At 44.3% G+C, this 27,972-nt stretch overlaps 1 protein-coding gene across 3 annotated transcripts in view; it reads right to left on the bottom strand.

Annotated features, from left to right (window-relative positions):
* Positions 1-3,384: 3,384 nt before the first annotated feature.
* Positions 3,385-27,972, bottom strand: part of hivep3a (HIVEP zinc finger 3a) — a 59,474-nt gene continuing 34,886 nt past the window's right edge. For 2 of the 3 annotated variants that reach the window (XM_026155767.1, XM_026155769.1), the window contains exons 3-9: positions 27,913-27,949; positions 18,991-23,187; positions 18,440-18,615; positions 9,640-9,770; positions 9,474-9,548; positions 8,026-8,636; positions 3,385-4,424 (exon numbers count right to left, since the gene is read on the bottom strand). In XM_026155767.1, the coding sequence (XP_026011552.1) occupies positions 3,903-4,424; positions 8,026-8,636; positions 9,474-9,548; positions 9,640-9,770; positions 18,440-18,615; positions 18,991-22,824 (5,349 nt within the window). In that variant the 5' untranslated portion in view covers positions 22,825-23,187; positions 27,913-27,949 and the 3' untranslated portion in view covers positions 3,385-3,902. The remainder of the gene's footprint in view (positions 4,425-8,025; positions 8,637-9,473; positions 9,549-9,639; positions 9,771-18,439; positions 18,616-18,990; positions 23,188-27,912; positions 27,950-27,972) is intronic. The other variant, XM_026155768.1, reaches the window with a different exon arrangement.

Genomic DNA, 27,972 nt, shown 5'->3' with positions numbered 1-27,972 from the left:
TCAGGGCAGTCATCTGTCACAACTGGTTGAGGAGGTGGGGGTAGCACAAGACATATTATGGGAGGGCATTTATTAATTAATAAAGATTAAATCTAAGAGTGATGCATGAAAACAAGAAAAGAGAAAACAGGTGAATAGAAAAGAAACAGTGCATCATGGGAAGCCCCAGCACGCGGAGACGATAGCAGCATGGCTAATGGATGCTTCAGCGTCAGCCAATCTAACCTCAACGATAAGCTTTGTCAAAAAAGGTTTTACGTCCAGAACAGAACCACAAAACAGAATTGTGATACATAAATGAATTAAATGCGAGAAAGCCTTTCTCAGAATAAAAGGTTGAACTCTATTTACTCTGCCATAAACCTTTAACATGTGTATGAACTTCATCTGACTCATTACATTCATATTATTTGTAAACTCTGAGCTTTATATCATTAACACGAATGGATCACATGGGAGATATGAAAAAATTAAAAAATGATGCCATTAGAAATAACAACTTCCAGGATGTTCTCTGAAGTGAAACTATCTACACATGTTTTTATTGTTGACCTTTTCCTGTCTTTTGTGTGTTTGCTTTCATAAAATTGTCATATTCCATAATTCCAGAATTATTACTACAGTAACAAGATGATATGCAAACAAACCCACCCTGCATTAACACCCGACCCGACCCGGCTTCCAGTTTTCAGGAATCTCCATTCAGTTCTGTTTGTTTTACTTTGCCCTCAGACAGGTTTCCCCGTTTTGGGTTATTGTTTGCAGCTCATTTTCTAACGAAACATATCACAACGTTCCTATTAGGAACTATCGTCATAAAATTGGGTAATTACGTTAACGTTTGTTTTATACTGTAAGTAAATAAATGCACGCCTCTTCACAGGTAGATGATTTAAAGCTTTGGGGATGTGTCTGGCTGCCCTTTCCCTGAAACTTCTTCCTTTACTGAGAAACTTATCTGTAGATTGCTGATAAAACACAAACGCAGACAATTATAGTGCTACATTAAAACTTTCCTTTTTTCCCAAATTTGTCATGTGGGGATTTTTTTTCACTTCATTATTTTTTTGTCACTGTCTCCATATTACCTGTGAAAATATACAATAAAATCCCCCCAACTGGTCTGACTTTGGTTTCTGTATGTGCTCCATTACCTTTAGTGGATGATGTCATTTCTTCTAGCGGAGAATAACAGTAGGCCTTAATTTGAGTTCTTCTGCCACCCAGTGGTGACAAGAGTAACATTCAGTACCTAAGAACAAAGAGCTGCCCGAGCCGAGCAGACAGCAAAGAGGGGGTGAAATGAATATTTTGATTCCATGAGATGGAATTTGCTATGCTATGAAATATCCACAGGATGGTGCCATAATCATCAGCATGGAGTGCGCTCAGTCCAGGAAAAATGCACTTGATTCTTACAGACTATTGTATCTCCTTTATCTTTTAGCTTACTATAGGAAATAAACGTATTTGAAACATTTAAACATGCTGACGTGTTTAAATGTGTTCCACTACAGCACAGTGGAAATCAAATGTAACTTTACATTCACAGCAACTCAAAAATGACATTTGGAAAATATCAACAGCAACATTATTAAAATCAATCCACAGACTATTTTGGCAAGATTATAGTTTAAAAAACAAACAAACAAAAACCTTCTAATTAGTTTTTATTTCTACTTTGATTTTTTTTTTTTAAACTAAGTTTAGTTTCTGTTAGTTACCAGAGTTTTGCTCATTTCAGTTTTTAATGTTTGGAAATGTTTTTCTTTGTTTTGGTTTTACTTTTAGCTTTTTTAATTTTTATACTAGGGGTGGTATTTGTCAGGGGAAATTTTTGTTTCAGTGTTACAGCGCAAAACAAAATACTTTGTGAAAGCAGTTCCATTTTACTATTTAGTTACTGTTTTTAGTACATAATATTGTTCAGTCTTTCATTTCTATGATCAAAAGCACTTTTTAACACCTACTTGTAGCTGGGTTTTTTTTTAAACTTTAGTTTTATTGACCCCAAGATGTGGTTTTGTTTAAAGCACACAATTTTCTTAAAAATGAGTCTTTTAAGATCCATTTGTTGGATTGCAAGAATTACTTAGAACAATCATAGCAACTTCCATTGGTGAAAACAAGCTCTTCAGATGAGTTGCCTGCTACATTTTTTTTTTTTTTTTAATTTTGACTGTATTTTCTTTTTACTAAGCTACAGTAGAAACCCATTGTCCTTATACAGAGCCCGCACTGACATCCACGGAGAAGTCATCATTTCGTCAGGCTCCCAGCAAGCAAACAGCGCTGTGGTAGTAAAATGATTAATCAGCCACTTTGTTAACAGATAGAAAATAGAAGGTGTTTGGTAAAGGTTTGGTGAAGGTTTATGGTAACTGCATGAATGTACTGGCGGTGGCCAGTGCTGCCCTTTAGCGCCTAATAGATGTGCCTATGGTATAAATTTGAAAATCCTAGGTAACATCACTCCATTTATTGCATTCACAAGATTTTCAGGGGGCTTGACCTCTGACCTTGATTTCCTGGTCATGGGATTCACACTCATCTGAGAATTTTAGTCGATGCACCGATGTATTGAGTTATCACATTCACAGTCTTGAATGCCTGCTTGCCCAGCTGTGGGGTAAAAACCCACAGCACACAGCATACCTACTTTTTTTATTTTCATTTTTTTATATACGATGAAACACCTCACAAACAAGTAAACTCGGTATAAACGAAAATTTTTTTAATGTTTTTAAAGAGATCAAGATGGGCAAGATGTCAGAGTTGATAATGTCCCATGAAATATTTGGGAAACAGAAGCTTGACTTACCTCATAGCAGCTAATTAATGTTACTGACATTATTTCAAGAAAGAACCAGTCTTGCTGAGCCTCTTACATGTCATAAACAAAAATGTATTCCCTATAAATTAAACTTAACTCCATTGTATTTTGTTTGGATCACTATTTTTTTTGTAATTTTGGCATCTTGCACCTCTTTCAGGATCCCATTGATTTTAATTAATTTCCATACATCAACAGGATTTATTAAACTTAAATAACTGAAATGAAAATAAATAGAAAACGAGACACACTTTCAAAAGTTTTAATAGAAATCTGTAAAAATGAGAAGTTTAATGGTAAACATGAAAATGACAGTGATTGTATTATGTAGAAAAAGCAACAACACAACAATACATGTATCTATTTATGAAAGAAAACTGCACCGTAGCTACCGTGTACGTGAAACAGGTCTCCACTGGATATCAAATCATTTGTCAGTGCACTCGAAAAGGATCTGAAACTTCTTTTCCTGGAGATTTCAGAAAAGGAGCTAATCGTGAGCTTGCTTCTTTAAAAACAAAATTAACAACAATAACAACAAAAATCAGACTAATAATAATAATTATTATAATAATAATAATAATAATAATAATAATCACAGCTTTTAAGAATGACATATTAAACCACAATCTTGACATAAAATTGCACTTCAAAATACTGGTTGGGTGAATAAATATTTGCGATACCTTTTTATATCCATTTTGGTAATACAGTACATAAACACAGCAATAGTATATTAGCTGTCAACAGGGTTAATAGGGAAACTGATTTAAACTTTGTCTATTTTCATTCCAGCTGCTTTTGCATATAGTACAGAATTTGCATATTAGCACAGAAATAAATAAACACCAATGACATCAAAGAAGGGTAAAAAAGATTTACAAAACATACTGCATATCTAACATAGTGTCCATATATATTAATAATATAATTACATAACAGCGTCATTCAGAAGCGGTGCTCAAGTGCTTTTGCGTTTTGTCGTCAGACTCAAAACAAGCGTGTGGTGATTTCTGGCCACAGGCTGGTCTTAGTCTTTTTGCACTGTCCCTTCGGACTCTGCCTCCGATCAGAGTTGTGTCTGGGAGGAAGGAGTCTTTTTTTGGCCTTGAGAGTTCTCAGGGTAAACACATCTTTCTCTAACAGGTGCATCTGCGCTCACCTCCAGGTGTCTCGTCTCTGTTCTGGGACTCGACGGCTGCTGGATGGTGAAGGATCCTTGATTATTTTTGTTGGGTAGGACACCTGCAGGCATTTGTCCTGTCGCCTCAGGGTTCGGTAGGCTGGCTTGGCTGCTCAGCGGCATTTCTTTAAGAACGTCCTTGCGATGTGGCAGAGCGAGCCTTCCATTTGGAGCCTCGCTCAGTTTCATGGATGCCCCTGAGGTGTTAGCAGTCGTGCTGCTCAGGAAGCTGTACATTTGCAGGGGGGACCTGGGCGGAATCATGTGAATCCCCCCAATTGGAATCAGCATGCTTGGGGCTCTGCTTGGCTGCTGCGAGTGCAGAGGAAGGTGACTCAGAAGGTTGTGGGCTCCACGAGGACGCATGGAATGCGAGGGGATGTGGGTCAGTCCAACCTCATCTACACACTACAACAAAAACAAACTGAAATTTCAGTGGCTCTGCTGGTGGTAAATTCACCTACAATTTTTAGAAACTGTTTCTGTCTCAGTTCATTTTCTGTATTTTGACAAGATATCTTTTTTAAAAAGCTATAAAAATATCTGTTTCATTTTGATATGGCCATCTATAGGATATAGGGTTGAAATTACGATTAAATGATTTGCAAATCACTGCATAGAGGTCCCCCCCACCTTTTATTTTCCTCAAACTGATTTTTACAGTGTCCCAGCTTTTGGACACAAATAGTAGTTCTGCTCTAAAGTGGAATAATAAATAATGAAAAGAATCATGGCAGACTGAATATCGCCGCTGTCAAAGAGTGAAAGGGTTTGTGCATCCCGTGGCCTATGTTGTGGGGGGGCTTTTGCCCCCTGTTAGGGTCTCCCATGGCAAATTTGTCCTGAGGGACCAGACAGAGTGATTAAAAAAAACCCTATGAGCTGAAGATCCAGGGAACAGTTGACCCTGCATGGGATAGGGTTAGCAGGTCCCTGTACTGAAGCAAGGCCTGGGAAGGTGCCCAAAGGCGAGCGCCTGGTGGTCAGGCCTTAGTCCATGGGACTCGGCCAGGCACGGCCTGAAAAAGGGACCTTGGCCCACCCTCTTGTAGGCCCAGAATGCAGGAGGCGCCGTAGGGGTTGGGTACAGTGCGTGCTGGGCAGCAGCCATGGGTGGTGACCCTGGTGGACCGATCCATGGCTGCCGAGACTAGAGATTGAGACATAGAACATAATTTCTCTGGTGGGGAAGGAGCCTGAACGTGAGACTCAACGTGAGGTTGAGTCTGTGCATTGAGTCGGACTCAGCTTAATGTACAGCTTGGGATCTTGAACCAGTCTCCTGGAGAGGGGTTGTACTATGTCTCAGTCTGGAGTTGCCCTTGGTGAGAGGCTGGGATGGGTATCTTAGTATCCTCTCGGCTTGTTGCCAGTATGTTGGAGTTCTTCCCTGGTGGATGAAAGGGTTTGTTCCCTGGGTCGGGGAACGGGTCCTCACTGTCGTCTATGTCTATTCACTGAACGACAGTTCAGAGTACCTGGCCTTCCTGGAGTCCCTGACTTCTTGAGGGTGCTCCACCTGGGGACTTTCTCGTCTTACTGGGAACGGTCATGTGGGCAACAACAGTGAGACCCGGAAGCGCGAGATTGGGAGGAACAGCCTGCCAGATCTGAACCCGAATGGTGCTCTGTTACTGGACTTCTGCGCAAACCATAGTTCATCCATAACAAACTCCATGTTCCAACATAAGGGTGTCCATGAGTGCAAGTGGCACCAGGACATCGCAGGCTGCAGGTCGATGATGATTGTGATCGTATCATCAGATCTGCGGCCATATGTTCTGGATACTCTGGACTGGAAAATCTATGCCAGGGTCCGTCCATTAGCTGATTCAGGAGGAACCTGCCGCTTTCATGCCAGTTGTGGAACACTAGACCAGCTCTTTAGCCTCCTGAGGATATTCAAGGGTTGGTCCAGTAAGGTTGACCGTTGGACTCCACCAGGGCTGCCCTTTGTCACTGATTCTGTTCATAATTTTTACGGACAGAATTTCTAGGCATAGTGATGGAAGGCTTCCACTTGCGTGGCCTCAGTATCTCGTCTCTGCTTTTTGCAGATAATGTGGTTCTCTTGGCTTCATCAGGTGGTGGCCTCCAACTCGCCCTGGAGTGGATCACAGCCAAATGTGAAGCGGCAGGAATGAGAATCAGCACCTCCAACTTTCAGGTTAAGGTCCTCAAGTGAAAAAGGATGGAGTTCCCACTCCGGGTCAGGGAATGCCTGAAGTGGAGGAATTTAAGTATCTTGGGGTCTTGTTTATGAGTTAGGGGAGAGGGGAGTGCGAGATCAACAGAAAGGTTGGTGCTGTGGCTGGAGTACGGGGAGAGGGAGGTCTGGACTTCTCTGCTTATGCTGCTGCCCCCGCAACCTGGCCACATATAAGTGGAAGAAAATAGACGAATGGATGGATGGATATTTTTTTCCTCCTTGTTTGAAATGTCCCATTTTCCAACATGGAAAGCTTAGGAAACATTACTGTTAGACTTTTTCGAGTCCAGTTGAAGTCTACTTGAAGCGTGCTTGCTCAAGTGCTGTACTGCTGTGTAGTGTCTCCTAGTCAGTGTGGTTATTAAAAAAAACATTTACAGGTACAGTAGGTACAATCGAACAGACGAGCTACTGTAGCTCAAACTGCTGAAAAAGTTGACGCTGGTTCTGATAGAAAAGTGTCAGAACCGAGCATCACAGTTTGTTGTGTATGGGGCTGCATAGACACAGACCAGTCAGGGGGACCATGCTGACCCCTGTCCACCAACAAAAGTGCCAACAATGGGCACATGAGCATCAGAATTGGACCATGGAACAATGGAATAAAGTGTCCTGGTCTGGTGAATCACATTTTCTTTTACATTGCTTTTACCCTGGGAAACACCTGGTAATCAGGATGTACAATGGGAAGAAGGCAAGCCAGTGGGAGTGTGATGCTTTGGGCAATGCTTTGCTGGGAAACCATGGGTCCCTGCCATCCATGAGGATGTTACTTTGTACATACCATCTGTTGAAAATCACGTACACGCTTTCATGGAAGCTGTGTTCCCTGATGGCTGTGACCTCTTTCAGCAGGATATTGTGCCCTGCCACAAAGCAACAGTGGTTCAGGAATGGTTTGAGGAGCACAACAATGACTTAAAGGTGTTGATTTGGCCTCCAAATTCCCCAGTTCTCAATCCAATTGAGCATCTCTGGGATGTGCTGGACAAATAAGATCGAATCATGAAGACCACACCTCACAACTTACAAGACTTAAAGGATCCATGCCTCAACAGGTCAGGGCTCTTTGGGCAGCCAAATGGGGACCAACACAATATTAGGCAGGTTTGTCATGAAGTTATATCTGATCCGTGTATATGCAAACACAAGAGGTCACTCTGTCGTGAATGTGAATCAGTACCTGCTCCTCTGGGACCCACATTAGTGTGAGGGGTATGTGGTGAAGTTTCACCATAACATGTTTGGTGTATACTTTTTGCTTATCAGTTTTTAATTAGGGTGAGCCGAGATACTCACCCACGCTATTTTTGTTGTTGACATGTGGTTCCAATCTTCAGAATTTAGTGATTGGCCTGCTTTTCCTTTTTCCCCTGGTTACCCAGGGAAAACATGTGTCTATTTGGGAGCTCTCCTGCATTATTTTAGGGCTAGGAGCTGCATGGTTGCTTTGTCTGATATAAAACAAGAGAGCTGCCTTTCCTTACCTTTCCAATAAATGTGACTTTAAAATAACCTCATATGTACCAGCCTATCTATATTTATTCTAAATGTTGACTTGCTGGAATTTAGCTGAACCACACAAGATTGGCTTTGTGAGCTGGAACCTGATTTATTTAAAAACTTTAGGCTAAACTAATAGAGTTGGATCAAGTCACAGGTGAGTGACACGGTTTGAAGAAAAGCCACCTTTTGGCCAGTGGTAATTATACACGCAGCAAAATTCTGACTTAAGTATACAAAAACAAAAAAATTAAATCGTTATGAAGAACACTCAAAAAATGTTTTGAAGTCACTCACCAGCCTTGCCGTAGATGCTTGTTCCCTTGGATGAATATGGGCTTGACAGTGAGCCGAGGTGTCAGCCAGGGAGCCCAGAAACCCATAGGAATGCGACCCCTGAGACTGCACTATTATAGGAGAGAGGCCTCTAACAGGGGAGATTGGTCTCTGTGAGGCGGTGGAGACATGACAACTGGATGGGGAGAGGGATGAAGGAGGAGCAGGGGACTGGCAAGGCCTGGGTGATGGGTTACGAGATGGAGAAAGCTCAATTTGTGGAGTCAGGATTTGACTACTTGGAGAATGAGGACCTCCAGAGGATGCTAACGTTGAAGCGTCGAGGCGTCTGCGGGCAAACAACGCCCTTCTGGCACTGGCTGAGCTTTTCTGGGTGGAATCCCTGGAGGTAATCGGAAAGGATGAGCTGCCTTCAGACTCCCCCAGCTGATGTGCTGGATGAACCTTCTCTCTGTTAGTGTCAGAGCCTTCAGCCGCTGTGGACCGGCTGTCTTTGTTATGCCCGTCATACTTGTCCTTGGTGTTTGGATCTCCTTGATCTCCACTTTTCCCAGCACCAGAGCACTGATGACCTTTTTGTTGATTTGGCTGACATGATGAGATTTTGCAGACTTTAAGGACAGAAAAAAAGGTTTATTTTAAATTAATTTTATATTTAAATTTTTTTCAAATTTTTCTTACATTAGTAAGGCAAAACATCAAGAACTTTATTTAGATTATTTCAAATTTGACATGTAGATGTCAACATGTAGAGAGTTTATGAAAGCTTATATTTCAATTTCCTACAAAACTTTACATTCATTCAAGACTTCAAAGGCTGCAATGCATTTTCTGAGTAACATGTAAAACAGTTACTATTACTTAACTCTTACTATTAACAGTAACTTATTACTCACTCATCACACACACACGCTTAACTCTAAGTGAAAAATAGTCGATTGAACTTATTCTGATCAGCTTTTCTAGAACTGAAAACTCAGTCTTGCAGATCTTAATAAACTCAGTTTCATTTATCTAAATAACTCAATGCCACCTTTCCCTCATCTGCTACGATACCACGAAAAACCCATAGCCTGAGAAATTCTGAGAGAAACTAGCATGAACATAAATGACTCAAACGCAGTAGAAACTTTCATCTTAGGATTTTTCTATTCATTTTTATCGAATTCTGCATCTTGAAGGAATTTGTAGAGCGGGTCACTATGTTAAATTAAAGGCGAAATGCTGGCCTGGCCTCTTGTTCCATATTCCATTTATCTAAAGAGGTTTGACATTTGATAAAATGTGTACATAATAAGGAGTTAGAAGCAGACATTTAACACAGTAAGAATAGTGCTAATAATGCTAATGTGGTAAGCATAGGACAAAAAAGAAGAGAAAAAGGAGCACAGGGCATGTAATTTACAAAGCAATTACTGCATTTATTTTTAGCCAAAAACAAGTTGTACCTTCATGTGTGTTCCCTGGATAACAGCAGGTTTCCTTTCCATGTCCCTTAGATATCAGGTGTTCAGTAAGACTCCCTGGAAATAAAAAAGAGCCGCTCACTGTTGATGCACAGAGAACACATACAAGAAACTTAAAATGAAAAAACATTTTATTGCCTGTCATTACCTGTAGCTTTGAATGCGGTTTCACAGAAACTGTAGTTAAATGATGGTGATTCCTTGGTGATTACTGTAGTATCGTCACACTGGCACTTTTCTCCAACTCCACCATGTGCGTCATCATACCTCTTATTTGATCTGCAAATGTAAAGAGAGAGAAAGAGGTTTCAGTCTGGTACTCAGGGTGTTTCCTTGTCAGTCAGCTCAGGATGATAGCAGCAATCAATATGAATGTAACAGGAGCTGACAGCCAGGCTGGGGGCCCTTCAGCACCTGTTAGTGACTGCATTTATCCAATGTAAGTGTAATGTCTGGTGCTGGCCTTTACAACATGGGAATTTCAAACTGTGGCGGCTGGGCTTGGGGTCCACACCACTTCACTTAGACTTCCTTCAGTGAGGCACCTACTTCAGCTTCAACAGAGAAGCTTTCATAAGCCAAAAACCAGCCCCCTCCGCCTCCCACCCTTCACAGCTAACACAACCACCAAGCCCAAACAAGAGGGAGCTTTCGATGCGGCTTCAGGTCCAGAGGTTTGCTGAAAGCGCAGCCAATAAAAACAGGCACAAGAGGGAGGGAAACCCTCGCCCAAACCAGCAGCTGCTCCAAATAAACGTGAAAAAACACTGAAAATAAAAACACATTCCTATGACAAACAATGGTTCTGGTTATAATTGGCTGTTTTTCTCTTCTATTTTCACCACAGGCTGTGTGGCTGGATAAACTCAGCAGGTATCATAAATGGTTGCTTTTACAGTGTCGGAAAACTTCCAAGTTAATGAAAGAGAAACACTTTGCCTTCGTACCTCTATACTGTACTCGGCAGGTATAAATTTCATGTAACACCCGTTCCCACTCAAGATTTGAACCTAGAGCCCTTGGCTTTCCCCACTTCAAAAAAAAGAAAGGAAAAAATGGCAACATCCCACTAGCTTGCTGCCTCCGTTGTGTCTTTATGTTCCTCAGACAGACAGAGCAGACGGAGAAAGCAGAAAGCGGGCGGGCGTGAGGATGACTCACTCTTTTTAGGAAGGCTGCGATGAGCGTCAACATGAGTCACAACAGGGATTTGTTCGCAGACACACTCCTGAACCAAAAAAGAGACACACAGATGGCACCTCTCTGCACTCCCCTTATCACATCACAGCAGTGTTTATTTCTGATAGGTATCAAAATTACTGAGCATGTCTGGCTTAACCTCCCTGCAAATGAATCTGAGGAGATGAGTGTGTGCTACATAAGAATAGTAGAACGGACTGTGCCTACTTACATCTGTTCAAATGATATGTTAGTTTCAGAATGAGTGTTAGCCATTGCTCATCTTGTTTTCTTTTCTTTTTAACATGAACAGTGACTCTTGCCAAATTTGGGTAAATCGGAGGTAGTTCCTCCACTGATTTGCTGGGATTGGGGCACTTTGAGGTGTTTTACTGTCTTTGTGCCAATCCTGCCAAAGGATAACACTGTGTTCACATCACAGCTTATTATTCAGTTTTAAGTAATTACTGTGTGTACTTCATATCTGTTACACATCATTAAGCACAGCTATTTTTACTATGGTTACTTGCATTTAAATGATCCTTTAATATACTGTGTTTCACGCTGATTTAGAACAGTATTTAAAATGAAGGTTGGAAGATTGATTAAATGCCCTGACAGCTAATCAAATGTGTCTTCCTGCCATGAGTAAGATGCAAGTCAGTCAAGTGGCAAACATTAGGTTACAGGTTAAGAAATAATAAGCTCATTCAACCAAATAGCCTGGCCAACCTCTGCTAGGTCTGACAGGCCAAGTCTGGGCTAGAAGGTTCTTCTGGGGTCTAAGTCAGCGGTCCCCAATCCCTGGGCCACGGACCGGCACCGGTCCGTGAGAGTTGAGGCTCAGGTGTGAAATTTATGGTTTTCAGGGTTTTTATTGTTATTTTTTTAATCGTTAACTCTGTTTCCCTGGGTCTTTCCCAGTGTGTTATGAATACATCTTCTTTTGGTACCGGTACTGGTTTTATTTTGTTGTATTTATCCACGACACCTTAAAGGCCAGTCCATGAAAATATTGTCGGACATAAACTGGTGCAAAAAAAGGTTGGGGGCTGTTGGTCTAAGTAATAATTGTCGATAAGCCTACCCCCTCATTTTGATAAGTCTCTTTTAGAGTAATCTTAAGAATTATTTCTTTGTTACATTATTGCAAAGACTTGAAAGAACAATATAAATACAGGAGAAAAAAAAAAATCATATTCCGATTTTCTAGAGTTAGGGTAAAGGTTAACTTTAAGGGTGAGGTCATCACCAATGAGTTAGACCTCACAGGGTTAATCTGCAAGCTGTTTTGAGAAATTATTTTTCAGAATGGCTAAAGGGTTGCTAAAGGGTTTTAACCAAAATACCCATTTTGCTCTCCTCCAAAATAGGGTTAGGATTATCACCAATGAGGACTTGAACCTCAGCGGGTTAATAAAACAAAATATAGTCAATATTTGACTCATCTTAATATTATTATGTTTTTGGGAATGCTTTTACAAAAAAGCATTATACCCATAAACCTACAGGAAACAGTTTCCAAACTATCAGCAAATGAAAACATTTTCAGAGCCTTTGTTTCATGTTTCCTCAGCATATTCCCAGGCCCAAGCTCTTTTTTTTTGTATAGCATTTGTCCATTTTCCATTCTGTCTGTACAGCAGATTTTCTTTAATGACTAATGCCATGTCTGTACACAATGTCCGTGTTACACCAATACACACAGCCAACAATGTACTGCTGCTCTATGTGAATGGCTCTGATGGCTGGTGTAAATGAATCTCTGCAGGAGCAGAGGAAGCTAGGTAGTTTCCTGGCTTCAGGCCTTCAACAGATGGACTCTGCTGGTGCAGACAGCCAACCCTTAGCCTGTCCAACGTAACGGACGACAACAGTTTCCAGAACACAGAACAGAATGTGACACATGCTTTCTGCGCTGTAAGTAATGCAGAGCATTACAATATAAATAAAAACAATGTATCATTATTACCTAACAATGCTGGATAATCTTACTTGTGTTACAAAAATCTTATGGTTATGTATATAACCCCGGTTCTCTGAGTAGCATGAGTGAGTGTCTCACTATGGGGGAACGCCTCCTGCGTGACCTCATCAGAAGCTCAAATACCATTATGCCAGCCCTTACAGACTGGCTAGGTGACGCCTATGTCAGGAGGGGCTAGTTCCTCCCTATATAATAGGCTGACATAGCATCAGATGTCATTCAAAACGAGCCCACCTCTTCCTTGCTTCCATAGCAAGGCAAACACATGAAAAAAAATCAAATGTGATGATGCAGATGAGCCCGTCACCTCGCTCGCCTGTGACAGAGGTGATGGTGAGACACTCACTCATGCTACTCAGAGAACCGGGGTTATATACATAACCTTAAGTTCTCTTTCATAGCATTCGTTTCGTGTCTCACTATGGGAGAAATACTGACTCCCGGATTGCCAGACATGCCTGTTAAGAAGACAACTGTCCCCAACAGCACTTCACAGGGGAGAAGCCCCCACCCGGGAAGAACCTGCACTGAGGACTGAATGCGCTAGGCTAGGTGCCGTCACATCTAACCTGTAAAACCTAGCAAATGTATGAGGTGAGGTCCAGCATGCAGCTGCACACACCTCTTGAATAGAAACTCCCCTAAAGAGAGCCCATGAGGTTGCCAGACCTCTAGTGCAATGCGCACGCAAGCCAGCAGGAGGCTGAAGGCCCCTGCTAGTATAGGCCAGGGCAATTGCTCCTACTATCCAATGGGAGAGGCGCTGTTTAGACACAGGCTTTCCCATATGTGGTTTAGCCCAGGACACGAACAGCTGGTCACTTTGTCTGACACTCTGGGTTCGGTCCATGTAAATGCGCAGAGCACGGACTGGACACAAGTTATGCAGCCGCTGTCGCTCCTCTGAGGAGAAAGGCGGTGGGCAAAAGGCCGGCAGTTCTACAGGGGAAAATGTGCCGATAACCTTCGGAACAAAGGCAGGGTTGAGCCGCATACTGACCCTCGTATTATCCGAAGAGAACTGAATGCATGACTGATGCACTGAGAGAGCGTGGATCTCTCCTACGCGTTTAGCAGAAGCTAAAGCAATTAATAGAGCCGTCTTCAAGGACAGAAATTTTAACTCAACCTGTTCCAGGGGTTAAAATGGGCAACAGGAGAGCGCAGCTAATACTGTGGGAAGGTCCCACGATGGAGCCAACGGCCTAGATGTAGGCAATTTACGCCGTGCACCCTTCATGAAACGGCATATTAAGGGATGCTGGCCAACAGTCTTCCCCTCAAAACCAATATGGCAGGCCGAAATTGCTGCCAAATACACCTTGATGGCGGAGATCGCAGCCAGATCTGCTTCACCACCTCTGGGTGAAGCTTCCAGTCCCCATACAGTGGGTTGCCCCTGGAGAGAAGATCTGCTCCAAAGTTCAAGATTCCCGGCACGTGAGTTGCTCTCAGCGACAGCAGGTGGACACTGCTCCAGACTATCAGTCTGTGTGCCAGTGTATGTAACTTGGGGGACCCCAGACCCCCCTGTCTGTTGATGTAGGCCACAACGGTGGAATTGTCTGACCTCACTAAAACATGATGACCTCTCAGCCAAGGGAGAAAGTGTTTTAGCAACAGGTGAACCGCCAGCAGTTCCAGACAGTTTATGTGGGTGGAGCGCATGTGAGGGCCCCATTCCCCATTCACTGTTCTGCCTTCATGGGTGGCCCCCCAGCCTGAAAGAGAGGCATCTGTGGAAATCACCTTCCTGGCTGAAACTGCCCCCATGGCAACACCCTGAGACAAGAAACCTGGCTTCTTCCACTCGCGGAGAGCGAGCGAACAGTCTGCAGAGACTCTCACGCGACGGTGGCAGTCTCGGTGAGGGTCCAGTCCCCGCGAGCCCACCCAGCACTGAAAGCCTCTCATGTGCAGGCCTCCCAGTGTTATCGCCACTAGAGAAGAAGCCATCAGACCGAGCAGCCTCTGGCACTGTTTGAGGGTCACTGTGTTGCCTCTGCGAAACAGTGCTAGGGATGACCGTATGGCCGCTGTTCTCTCTGGGGACAGAAAAGCCCTCACCCGGAGGGAGTCTAGGCTGAGCCCTATGAAAGTAATGCATTGAGTTGGCGTCAATGTGCTCTTTTCCACGTTTATCTGGAAACCCAAACTCTCCAGATGGTGTATGAGAGCATTTGTGTGACAAGTCGCTCCCTGGCGGGTTGGGGCTGCCACCAGCCAGTCATCGATGTATGTGGCCACCCGAATGCCCTTTTCCCTGAGCGGGGCCACTGCTGCCTCGGTGCATTTCACAAACACCCTTGGGCTCAGTGAGAGACCAAAAGGCAGGACTACAAACTCGTATGCTATCCCCTGGAAAGCAAATCTCAGATACTTTCGGTGTGGGGGATATATGGGGATGTGGAAATAAGCATCCCTCAGGTCAATTGATGTGAACCAGTCGCCCGCTCGTACAAACCGTAGCAGCGAGGCGTGCGTCAACATCCTGAACTTGTATGTCCTTAAATGCCGGTTCAGGGCATGGAGATCCAGAATGGCTCTCATCCTCCTCCCCCCTTTCTTTGGCACAAGGAAATACCTTGAATAAAATCCGCTGTGCATTTCCTCGGGAGGGACAACTCTTATAGCTCCTTTGTCTCTCAAGGTGGAAATTTCCTCCAGGAGAAAACTGGCAGACTCACCCAGAGCACGAGAGTAAACAATTTCTTTGAAATGTGGTGGAGCGACATTGAATTGCAGCCTGTAGCCCTTTTCCAATGTCCTCAGCACCCATGCTGACTGAATGCAGGTGCTCTTCATGTGGAGAGACACAGGGTTCACTGGCCACTCCACCGAAGATGGCGTTTTGGCGCCCCCTTGTGGTCGCAGCGCGAAACATACGCCATTTCGGTGTCCCATCACCTCTGTCACAGGCGAGCGAGGTGATGGGCTCATCTGCATCATCACATTTGATTTTTTTCATGTGTTTGCCAACACTCGACAGCGCCCTCGGCAAACTGCCTGGATGCGCGTGTCGGGGCTTTTTTAATACAGAATGCTCTTTCCCTCTGGCGGGTCCGGTGACAGGAACACCGGCCCGAGTTAAGCACTCTGTTTGGAACATGTCCTGTTGAACTTGCTCTGGAACGGAGCTGAGAGGCTGCCCATGAAGGTGAGAAATTGGGTTTGCTCCCACCTAGAGGAGAGGCTGTCAGGCTGGCCACTTCTTCCTCCTCACGATCGCGGCAGCGGGGAGAGGAGGAGGGGCCGCTTGAGGTCTGGCCTGGGGAGACTGTTTCCGAGTCCATGGATTCTTATGGGCCCCGGCAGCCTGGGGGGCTGCCTGCGTCTTAGGCACTTTGGGAATCCTGAAAGCAGGGACCGGGCGAGACGCTGCCTGCGCGAATGACTGGCGCGGTGCCGCTGGGGTAGCGTGCTGGGCCCTCCTCAGCAGGCAGAGTTTCAGAGCCTCATCATCTCTCTTTTTCTCCTCACATCTCTTCTGCATGGATGTAACAGCCGCACCGAAGAGACCTTGAGGCACGACAGGGGTGTCGAGGAGTTCCTCTTTCTCCTTGGTCGTCAGGTTGGTGAGCCCGAGCCAGCGTGCTCGCTCCTGAAGAACCATGAGGCCCATGGCTCTCCCAGTAGCCTGTATGGCTACCTTGTGGAGGCGGAGGACGTGGTCAGTTATAACACAGATTTCTTTCCACACTGTGGTATCTGGTTTAGTTGTCATGTCGTCTTCTAGCTCAGCTTGGTAAGCCATTAGCATAGAGGAGGCGTTGTGGGCTCTTACGAACAGAGCCGCTGCCTTGTAGCACTTATCTGTAAGGCTAGACTGGAAGCGGTCTGCTTTGGAGGGGGGAGATTGGGCCGATGAGGACAGAGACGGGGTGAAGATGGCTCGCTACCAACGGCTCCACTTGCGGCATCTGGCGGAGGCCGATAGACTCCATCCCCTCACAATCCAGCAGGGAGCTCCCCACGATGGGGTGTTTCTCGCTGTAAGGTTTTGCTTTCCACGTCACCGCTATCTCATCGAGTAGCTCCGGGAAAACAGGCAACACATGCTTGCCCGTCTTTTTCGCCTTCGGCAATTTCTTTCCGTCAAAACGAGACTTTACAACCTCTGTTTGTACGGTGGGCCACGGGATGTTGAGCCTTGCAGCGGCGCGCTTGCACATGTCCTGCATGTCGAGATCCAGGGGAGACGGCGGTGTCAGTTTTTCAACCTCGCCGGTAGCCGAGGGCTTTGCAGCCCAGCTGATGCTAGCCAAGGAGGTGGAATCTTCCTCCTCGTTGTCAGACAGCAGGAGCTCCGAGTCAGCCGACTCATCTCCGTCCTCGTTGGCATCTCCTCCCCAGGTGACTCCAACATCGGGGAAAAACTCACGATCTCCGTGTGCCTCCAGCGACGGGAAAGCAGTCGCGATGGGCTGAAGGTCTGCCTCTACCCAGCTCGCCCCTGGCGTTGCGGCCAAATCATCGGGCACCTCAATTTCTCCTTGCGCCGCAGCAGCCTCACACAGCAAAGGGTCGCCACCCAACAGGTTAGCCTGGCGAGCTAGCCTGCGGCGGAGTAGTTTGCGGTGGATACAGTCTTGTGCGGGTGTCAAGGCAGCCTGAGCGTGAGATAAACCCAGGCATGCTGCACACACGGGGTGTGTATCCCAGGCAGAAATCTTCTTGCCGCAAGGACAGAGCTTTGCAACTTCGTTGGCCGTCGTAGCCATGGTTAGCTAGAGGGTTGCGCACGTTAGCGAGACTGACACTGAATGCGGAGAATATTGCTATTCCTCGCTAACGTGGGGTGAAAAGTGTTGCTACTTTTCTACAAGTATTGCTACCTAATGTGTAAAACTGCTAGCGTCGAAGGGTATTGCTACCTGATGGTGAAGCTAGAGGTACCTTTGTTAGCAAAGTGTTGCTACTTTCGGAAAATATTGCTACTTCCCTGGGTGAAAGTATTGCTACTTGGCACCAGCACTAGCTACAGAACAGTATTGCTACTGCTTGTATGCTAGTGGACAACTGAAAAGCTGGGAACAAAGCGCCCGGCGACCGAGTTGTTCACTCGAATCTGTGGACAGTTTAGCTTTAGCACCCAATAGCACAGTTGTCTACAGGCTTCTGTGAGAAACAAGAAGAGGTTTTTAAATGACATCTGACGCTATGCCAGCCTATTATATAGGGAGGCACTAGCCCCTCCTGACATGGGCGTCACCTAGCCAGCCTGTAAGGGCTGGCGTAATGGTATTTGAGCTTCTGATGAGGTCACGCAGGAGGCGTTCCCCCATAGTGAGACACGAAACATGCCAACCTTAGACCAGCAGCCAGACCCTGAACTTTAACAGGTAACAAAGGCAGTAATGAGCAGTCAGGCTTGCAGCGTAGCAGCCTCCATTTCTATCTGTGCATGTTTGTAAAGTAGAATCACTGTGATAATTCAGCTTTGCGTTTTTAGCTTTGTGTTCATATTGTTAAAAAAATTAAAATAAAATAAATAAAATTGCAGGCGTGTGTTCTCACTAGGACAAGCCTTTGTGTCAGTATGTAAGACTGTAGCCTGAGGTTTATAGTATTAACTGGTAAATATGAGACAATACATTGGAGGTCATGATACAGAGTAATACAACGTGCACATTACGAGTTACAAGTTACTTTCTTTGATAATGCACTACATTACATATTTACTTACTTTTAAGAAAAGTACTGAGTAATGTATAACATCACATTCCAGAACCCAACACTGTTAGCTAACATACTGCTGCGATTATCAGGAGATCATACTCACCCTCTCTCAGAGACCCAAACTTCATTTCTGGAGCATGACTGGACCTTTTCCTCCTCTGCCTCGTCCTCCTTCTCTTCCTCCTTCTCCTCCTTTCTGTTTGACTTGTTGTCATCCACTGATGTATGTCCTTTCTTTGTTCCCTCGTAGTCTCTGTAGCATGACTGCTTTTTGCAGACCTACACTCGAAAGAGACACGGGCAAATTCACCAACTCTGCTCCAGCATGCCCAGGGAGACAAAAATTGGGAATTCTCATTGAACGATGTATTTTATTACATGTGTTAAGACACACGCTTCATTTCAACAGTTTAAATTTTGACCCCTTTAAATGACATTTCCCGTTTTGGATTCTATAACAAAAATGGTAAGGAAAGCTAACCCACTCTTTTCTATGCCTCCTATATGGAGTGTCTCAGTGTCTGCTCTACTTCTTATCACCTACCAGTCCTTACATTTTGATCAGTTTTATTTGATTCTTTTTGTTCAGTTCTGTTACAATAGTAACGATTAGGTCTACCGACAGGTGTAATCAGTGGTCAGTGTTGTAATTACCTCTGTGGAGGAGGGTCTTTTGTCGTCCTCTTGCTCCACTGACTCTGCTGCCTGCACTGACATGGGGGATAGTGTATATATGGATGGACTGAGCCTCTGCTTGCAGTGAAGCAGAGAGAGAACTGTCTTGCTGGAGAGGCCAGGTGGATTGGGGTCATAGCCACTAGTAGACCACGACGAATACACTGAGGGCTTCTGTTCATCCAGAGCAGAAGGGTTTGGTTTAATGTAGTTTAAATAGCACCAGCTGTTACAGGTGCTGGACAGCAGACTGGGGAATGAAGGCCCAACATGCGAGACGGGAGAGCAAATAGCAGGTAAACATGACTCCTGTTTGAGCTTGTGCTTGCAAGTCTCAACTGTTGCTTTGTCAAAACAACCCATCTCCCTCTCCTCTTCTTCTTTTACTCTTTTCTGCTGCTGCTGTGACTCTGGAGGCAGCTCCATGCTGTTTGAGGGGGAAAGCATCCGTTTATTGCCCCCTGAGCCTGATAACCTGAGGCTATCATCAGACCACAGTTGAAGATCTGGACTCATGTCCCTGTGGGGTCTTTGTTCAGCTGTTGAAACACCTGCACTTTGTGGGACAGCACTAACTGCCTCCTGGGGCCTAGGGGAGGTGGACTGAGACAATGTGGTGTATATGGCGCATGCAGGGGTGTGTGTGTCTGTTTGGAGGCGCACTGCAACTGCTGGATCCGTGACTGGCCTCAATATTTCTAGATTGGAACTGATGTTAGGGGCAGACTGGCGAACATGGGAGCGACTTACTGAGTAGTCATCGTCTTGTGGAGGAATCTCTAGTTTCAGCCCTGTAGACATGGGGAGATAGCGGGCTCTGGCAGCCCCTGATGGTCCATGCGTATGATATTGCTGTGGTGCAGGAGCAAGGGCCTGCTCTGTATAGGTCTCCTTTTTTACAGTTGTAGATGGGTCATGAGGAAGGGACAGTTCTGTGCTCCCAATCAACTGAATATTTTGAGTAAGTTTCCACTGAGAAAAGATATCTTTGCACTGCAATTCCACTGGATTATGTAAAACAGTGTCCCCTGATAGAGAAGAAGAAGAGGGCCTGCTGCAGTGTACAGAAGTTGGGCTTTTTGCTTGAGAAGATCTGCTTGGGTTGAGATATTCAGGACCACGACTCAGGATCGTACACTCCTCCTCCTCCTCATCTGGATCACTGATAGCAGTGTGTCTCATTAATAGACATTTTCTTCTTTCTCTCCACCCAACTGCAGAGCGCTCAGGGGATAGAGAGCTGTAGTCAAAAGACTTACTGCGGGTCTCAGCCATGAGGACACTCTGTTGTGGGTCGTGAGGGGCCTGTTCAGATGCTGAGCGCCTCATCTCTCTGTGCTGATGCACCCCCGGCACAGTCAGCATATGAAGAGCTCTTGATCTCCTTAGTGGCGTTGATGTTGCAACGTCCATGTCCTGTCTGTTTGACTCTTCAAAGGACGTGGAGCGACTGGATGCATATGATGCACTACTGTCCTGACTAGGGCTGCGGGGCAGGGACAGAGAGTCAAAACTAGATTCTCCTGATGACTGGGCAGCTTCAGCTAATCGTAACCGCTTCTTCTTTGGAGGAAGCTTTTCAATAGGGAGCTGTGCCAGAGAGGGGCTTCTCTGCGGCCACTGAAATTCATCTAGTTTCTCTTGATGTTTTGCTGTGGTGGTAGGTTCGGCTGAAGTGTCTGTACTCATGTTGGGATCCTTTGTCACCAGGATCTCTGGAACCTGCACATTGTGTTGGCGGACCAGCTTTCGGGCTGCTAGCTTTGGTACATGTTGTTGAGGTTGTTTTTGAGGCAACAGCTGATGATCTTCATGAGGTGGAGAGTGCTTTGTTGCCTCTGCACCTGGATTCTCATTACTCAAGGATTCTTGTTTTTCAAAGGAACTAGTATGCTGAATTACTGAACAAGTTTGCAATGCAGGCTTCCTCTGGCCCTCATAAGCTGCACTGCTTTCATCTTTGCACTGGCCTGAAGACAGGGAAGAACAAGGTAAAGAAGGAGAAGAGGGGTCATCAAATTCAAAACTCTCCTCTTTCCTTCTCTTGCGCATTACTGAAACGCCTGCCCTGACTGCACTGTTCTTTACTTGTGAACACTCCATTTGACTAATTACCACTTCATTGATGGGTTGATGTGATAGGCACAGGCTCTGCTTGTGTTTTTTATAACCTACCCAATCTTTGCATCCTGTGCCACAGGCCTCACACTCATATGGCTGTGGTTGACTTTGCTTACAGTCAGGCACAGTGGTTAAGCTGTCAGAGTAAAATGAAAGAGAATCCTCGTGTTCCTCTTTTGTAAGTTCTGTACCAAGTGGAATTTCAATTGCTGGCTGTCGTCTTAGCATCCCATAACGACGTGAAGGCTGTCGTTCATCAAAGGACTGACTTAGGCGACATTTGCTTTGGCCGCCACTGGTGGTCTCAAATAAACTGGCTTCAGGTGGCATTGAATGACTTCGCACCAGCGGGGTGGTGGACGTTTGGCTAGCTGGCTGCTCCATATTTGAAGGTGGGTGATGAAATTTTTCACATGGAACTCCCATAGTGATAGAGCCACTGCTTTTATAGCCCACATCGCCAACCTTGGGGCTATGAATGAGCGGTTCTTTCACAGTTGAACTCTTCTGAGACTCAGAACTGTTCTTTCTGGAGAGTGAGAATCTCCTTGGTTTTACACTGTCAATTTTACTGGTATCCACCACTGCCTCGTTGATGGTGATAAGTTTGGTTATATGGTCGATGACCTGTTTCTTGGGCACCGTGAATGAGATGCTTTTGTCCTCCTCACCAGAGGGATGCTGGTTTTGATGACGAGACATCCTCTGTAGGTGTCCAAAGCGTCCATATTTACCAAGTATGATCTCAGCATAGCTTTTGGCACTTGTGTTGGGGGGACTGTCCTGTGACTGCTCTGTACTTTCAGAGCGAGAAAAATAGCCAGATTCTGTACTACCTCTACTACCTAAAGCTAAAGATGACGCCTTTTCATCAGATGAGTCTTGAGGAGTGTGTTTTCCTCTGCTTAGGCGCAGGGCCAATCTTTTTTTCACCGCATAGGAGTAATTGTTTCCTCCAGGGCAATCTTTGGCCATGTCCGTTTCAACACTCTTGATTGAGGCTCCACTGTCTTGTCTTTCTGAAACAGAAGAAGCTGATGATAGCTGTCTCGTTTCCTCGTCCGACTCTGTGGCTTGCTCCGCTGTCGATTTCGACTCCCCAAGTGCCAGGCCTGCCTTCACCCGGTGGGTATGAGATTTACGGTGTTTGTATAGGTTACTCTTGGTCTTAAAAGAGAACCCGCATGGGGCACAGGGATAGGGCCTTTCACCCGTGTGGGAGCGAATGTGTTTCTGTAAAACACTAGGCTTGGCACATGCACGGCCACAGTAAGTGCAAACATATTTCCCTGGTCTCTGAGGCTTACGCTCACGTTTCTGCTTTGGGGTCCCTTCCTGGGTTTCTGGTTTAGACTGGGCAGGGTCGCCTGCTGAGGAAGGTGGGATTTCTGGAGTCAAACTCAAACCTGTGGTTGGTTTCGTTGCTGTCGATGCCTCCTGTTTATTCGCCGGTGCTGTATCTGAGTCAATGCTCTGCCGCTGGTGTCTGAGACGTTTGCGTTCTGGATTCTGCCTTCTGGATTGTTTGGGCTGCTGTAATGTGCCATGGGGCTTTGGGGAGCCGGTTTGCTGTTGTTGACAGGGCTGGGGGGGAGACTTGGACTGAGGGCCTCGCTGTGGAGACTCCTTCTGAGAATGTTCTTGACCTCCGGACTGCTCCCCAGTGGTCAGGCGACTATGCAAGGCCTCCATAAAATGGAAGGACAGCCTCAGGTAGACACGTAGGATGCGTCTGCCTGAGCCAGGCTACAGAGTTAAAGCCAAAGCATTAACTGGGTAAGAGGTTTAATGTGAGCAAATCTGATCAAAATATCCACCTTGACTTCACTTCATAATTTTTTGCTTGTTTTACTCAAATTGTTATTGCTTGACAAAGGAACGATGCCATCAAATGTAAAACAGTAGCATCAACGAATGCAGTTGTGATATGCCATGTGCTGTGGAGGAAGTCCTCTGCCATCCAAACATTAAGCATTCCATCATGAATCACACAGACTCTGTTGCTCAGCTGGTTCAGTTCAATGCACAATTCCTTTGTCTTCTCAACATGTAGATCTGCAAAAACAAACAAGTCGTTATATAGGATAGTGCATACAGTTCAACACTGAGAAACAGATAACCCTCTGGCCTCTCTGTTTGCCAGATAGGAATATTTATGTTTTGTGTTGCATAATCACTCTATGTGTCATAACATTCATCTTTCGCTTTCCCGCGGCTGCTGCCTGTTTTAAATTAGAATGGTTTATGTAATGTTTTGTTGTAAAATATATCAGCATGCAGTAAAAGTGATGATTCTGTTAATATTCCCTGAGAGAAGCAGTATGCGCACCCAACTGTGACTTGAACATTCAAATAACATCATTTGATTTGGTCTTTAGTGATTGCCTATTTCTTAACGATTGCAGAATATCATTATGTCAGACAACACATTACACATACTGCCCACTCCCATAAAACTGGTCTGATCTTTCTGCTGCAAGACAGAAAATGACCAACAACAAAAAAACCAGAGAATCTGCCACTTGATCCATTTGATTGTGGAACTATAATATCCTAATGGTTTGATTATGAAATTGACTTAGTGATCACTTGTACTCTTTCACACTCGTACTGCTGTCTTACAAGCACCTTTTTCATCTTTGGTGTTAATGAAATTGCAGCTTTTGAAGGTTATGTTGTGTCATCTACTATCAAATGCAAAATGATGATCATCAGACTGTGCTAACATACAGTGCTGCCACATTGCAGGACATGTGAAGGACTCTACCTGTTTCATCGGATTAACTGATGATTTTAGATATTTTAAAAAGGGCCAAGCCAAACGGAGGCGACGGATGGCTGCGAGCTGTGAGTGCATACAAAAGGTGACTCAGTGGAGATACTGAAGAAAATTCCCAGTGTTACTTTATGCCAGCATGCTGAAACAGTAAACAAGGCATCCCACGCACTGACCAGCTGGTTTCTACACCCACATTCTGGTGGAAGACGGCAAAGCTGCTGGATACTATCCAAATTACTGATAACAGGTTGACAACCATCTTTGATTTAACTTGTGAGAAGAGTATACGTGCCAATACTGGATGAATAAAAAACAATCACTTTATACTACCAGCAAAACAAGCATAGTATAGGAGAGTTATAGAATTTGTGCAGTTTGCAGAGGACCATTGAGATCATAGCTCTCTTGCCATAAGCCTAGTAAGTGTTAAATGTAGGCCAATCAGGTAGTCTCTACCAGGGCTTATAGCTTGTAGTGGGAAGGCAGACTCTTGTTTGTAAAACTCGAATTAACACGTCTGTCTGAGAGTTGTTTGGGGCATGTGCATTCTCTGCATGAAGGTGACAATGACTGCTACTAACAACTAGTCAAATAATAAAAAAGTAAAATAAAAAAAATTGGCTCATTTTCACTTGCTCCAAAGTTAACTATGAACTGTTCATTTACACCTCACATAACATGGATGCAGCCAATGCACAAACGAGCCAAACATTTCTCCTTGCACCCCTCACCTCACATATCTATTCTCTGCATGAACTTTCACAAGGCTCAGTGCAAGCAAAGCTGGATTTTTACTTGAAGGGCTGTTAGACCTAGAATTGCTTGGGGTTAAAGGAGCATTATCCTTTATTATCCTCCATTAGTGAAAATACAGAACAATGTTAAGCCCAAACATTTATCTGGTTGTTGTTAGTTTTTATTATTTTCAAAAGTTCTTGAAATTTAGTAACTGTTTCAGGTCTTTTTAATGTCTGAAAAATTAATTACATGGGCTAGGTAACAGCCCAGTCACACTAAACTAAAAATAGAAGGCAACCTCCTTCCATTTCACAACAAATGGTGCTTGTCTGATGAATGCACTGAGATTTTTTTTTGTTTTTGTATTTTTTTTTTTTTTATTTGGCAACTAATTGCAAGTAGTTACAGTTACTAACTGGTTCCTGAACTTGGGTGTGCAACACCCTCAGCTTCTGGGAGACCACTTTGAAACACAAGGCAATTGCTTGCAGCACCTGATGGGAGGCAATCTCTCTTTAAAGAACCATGGCCCCTTTCCGATTGGAAAGGTTTGCAAATAATTGTCATCTAATTTCTAAATGCAGATAGATTGTCAACAAGTTGCAATCAGTCATCTGTGACGTGTCTCTTTGTAACAGGAATCTTCACTTAACTGGTTGACAACTGGTCATATTCTGATTACATTCCTATATAGAAGTAGGACTGCTGAGCGCCTGTATGATTTTGCAGGTAAATCGCAGTCCTATTTGTAAAAGAATTTCCGAATTTCTGGCTGCACTCTGAATGCCAACTTGCCCCCACTCAGACTGAGAGCAGACAGGCTCCATCTTACTGCCATTTTATGGCACCAAACTTCCTTTGGAAAACAACAACTGACTGTAGGTGGGCGTGTATCTGGTCCTGGTCTTTCAAGTGCAACAAGACTGGAAATTAATTGCACACGGTCGTAATAATTTTAGTCATGCTGCTGTCTCCAACCACTGCATATATCATAATTGGCATTAAGGACTGTAGCTTGTGTCTAAATAATATTAAAAACAGAAAACTCCTCAATGCTTAGGCCTTTAAAGGGGGGTGGTAGGAGTTATGTGGTAACGGAATGAAATTTTTAAAACTTATAATCAAATATGATTTAACCACTGTTCTCTCAAATCAGGCTAACTAGCATGCAAGTCCATGAGCACATGGATAATTAGCATCTAGTTTAGATAATCATAAAACAGAAATACAGAACCAACACACAAGAATGTCAACATTTCTATCAAAAATTGGGTGTCAGTTAACCAAAGTGCATTCTTGAGTAAACTCTTCTTGGGGAAGTAAACTTACCAAACCTCTGATACTCAAAGTTCCAGTAGCTTCTGCTAACAGGAAACATGGGTAATGTGCAGGAGGTAATGTAGCTGCCAGGTTTTTGCCAAGCAAGAACATTTATGCTATATTTATTTTAATACTTTCTGTTATACTCTCCCTGTGAGGTCCAACGGTGTTATAAGAATGGGTAGTGTACCATTTAAAGTTACCCCTGATATGCTTTCTAAGAAGATGGTAGGCCTTTTCAAATCTTACACAATCCATGGCTTTGTTCCACTGTTATGCGTTCAAGCTGTTGAGTCCACGCTTAGTGACAAAAAAAAGAAAAACAAGAAAAAAGCTTTTCTCAGAAGGCAGTGATATCAGCGATATATAATACAAGCTATTTCATTGCACACCTGACAAACCTACACTGGCACAATATGAAATTTTCCTCAAGTTTATCAAATGGTTGCAGTGCTGAGTGTGCATACAGTAACAGTTACAGTCTGCAGAAACTGCTCGAAAATCACGAGATACTGAAACGTAACAAGCCAAATGAGAGAAAATAAAGGGAAAAAAACTAAACTATTTAAATGACATGTCCATTCACCCACACAAAGAAAGAGAATATTGTATAAATGGCTTTAAAAAAAAATATTGTCAATTTCCCGTTCTCGCACTAATGGGCACCCAGCGGTGGTTCCTATGGTAACGGCCCTAAACCATGTGGTAGCAGATGGAAGGAGAGCTAGAGGGCTAAATTTATCTTCCAGTATCCTCACTGACTACAGAGAGAGAGTGTGTGTGTGAGAGAGCGCGAGAAGGCGGCAGGCGAGGTGCCTCCCTCCCAGAAGCTACTGTTTTTTTGAGAGGAGCACACCAAGAGAGGAAAGAAAAAAATCAATAGTTTGGGAGTTTTCAATTGGTACTACACCGATATTCCATTCTTTCAGGAAGAATCAAAGCCAAATCCAGACACCGGGATGTGAAAGAACCACAGACCAGTTGACAATTTCACCACAAAAAATAAATAAATAAAAAAATAAAAAAATATTGGTGCTTTTTCTCTAAACTAAAAAACCTACATTCTGACTACCAGTGCTGCATTACTGCAGACAATTCGTCTTTAAATATTATTGTCTTCAAAAATGCAAACAGGGACATTCAAAGCATCCTACTATAGAGAGGAGAACAATTTTTAAACACTTTCTTAATGAAAGTTAATAGAAATGTGAACCCCTTCGGACTTGTGTGACCCTAAAAGCATTCTTCTGTTGTTGTGTTATCCACTATGTTGTCAGCTGAGCACTAGCAACGCTGTCGTGCCCAACAGTGCAGCTTCATCAGCAGCCTGATAACGGTGCTCTCTGGAGGGACAGGGGAGAGCCCTTAGTGGATACACAGTGTTCCCTTTCTCCCTGTGCGTGTGTGTGTGTGTGTGTGTGTGTGTGTGTGTGTGTGTGTGTGTGTGTGTGTGTGTGTGTGTGTGCGCGCGTGTGTGCACTTCGGAAATGTTCCCACAGGTCCACATGGAGGACATGCCAAGCATAAGCGGCTGGATGCACAACACAGGCAGCTCATTCACTCCTAGCTTTAATACCTACACAGCCCACGGACCACTCGCTACATGCACTCTCTCCTTCATTCACACACACACTCACTCTCTCTACAGAAGCTGTCTGCATGTGTTAAAATGGGCAAAAAATAATCCAAAAAACATTAGGCTGACTTCAAATGTATTCAAGCACACTGACGCAAATGATTCTCGTGCTTTTCCACCTCTCGCTGCCTCACTCATGTAGCAGCCTTTTGCAATAACAAAGACATGAATGAAGAATCCCCCCCCCTTCCTCCCTCCCTCCACAGTTCCCACATCACGTCACACGCCTCATACATCAAGATCACTGCAGATGACAAAAAGGATATCAATGGACCCCCCCTTTTTTCTTTCTTTCTTTTTTTTTTACCTGGTCGCAGGTGGTGTTGTCCTCCGATTCTGAATGACTGGAAACAGGGAGAGCAGAGAG

The sequence above is a fragment of the Astatotilapia calliptera genome, chromosome 22 (assembly GCF_900246225.1).
Source record: "Astatotilapia calliptera chromosome 22, fAstCal1.2, whole genome shotgun sequence".
NCBI classification, from domain to species: Eukaryota; Metazoa; Chordata; class Actinopteri; order Cichliformes; family Cichlidae; genus Astatotilapia; species Astatotilapia calliptera.
The sequence above is the reverse complement of the archived record's forward strand: the minus strand, read 5'-3'. Positions and strand labels throughout refer to the sequence as shown.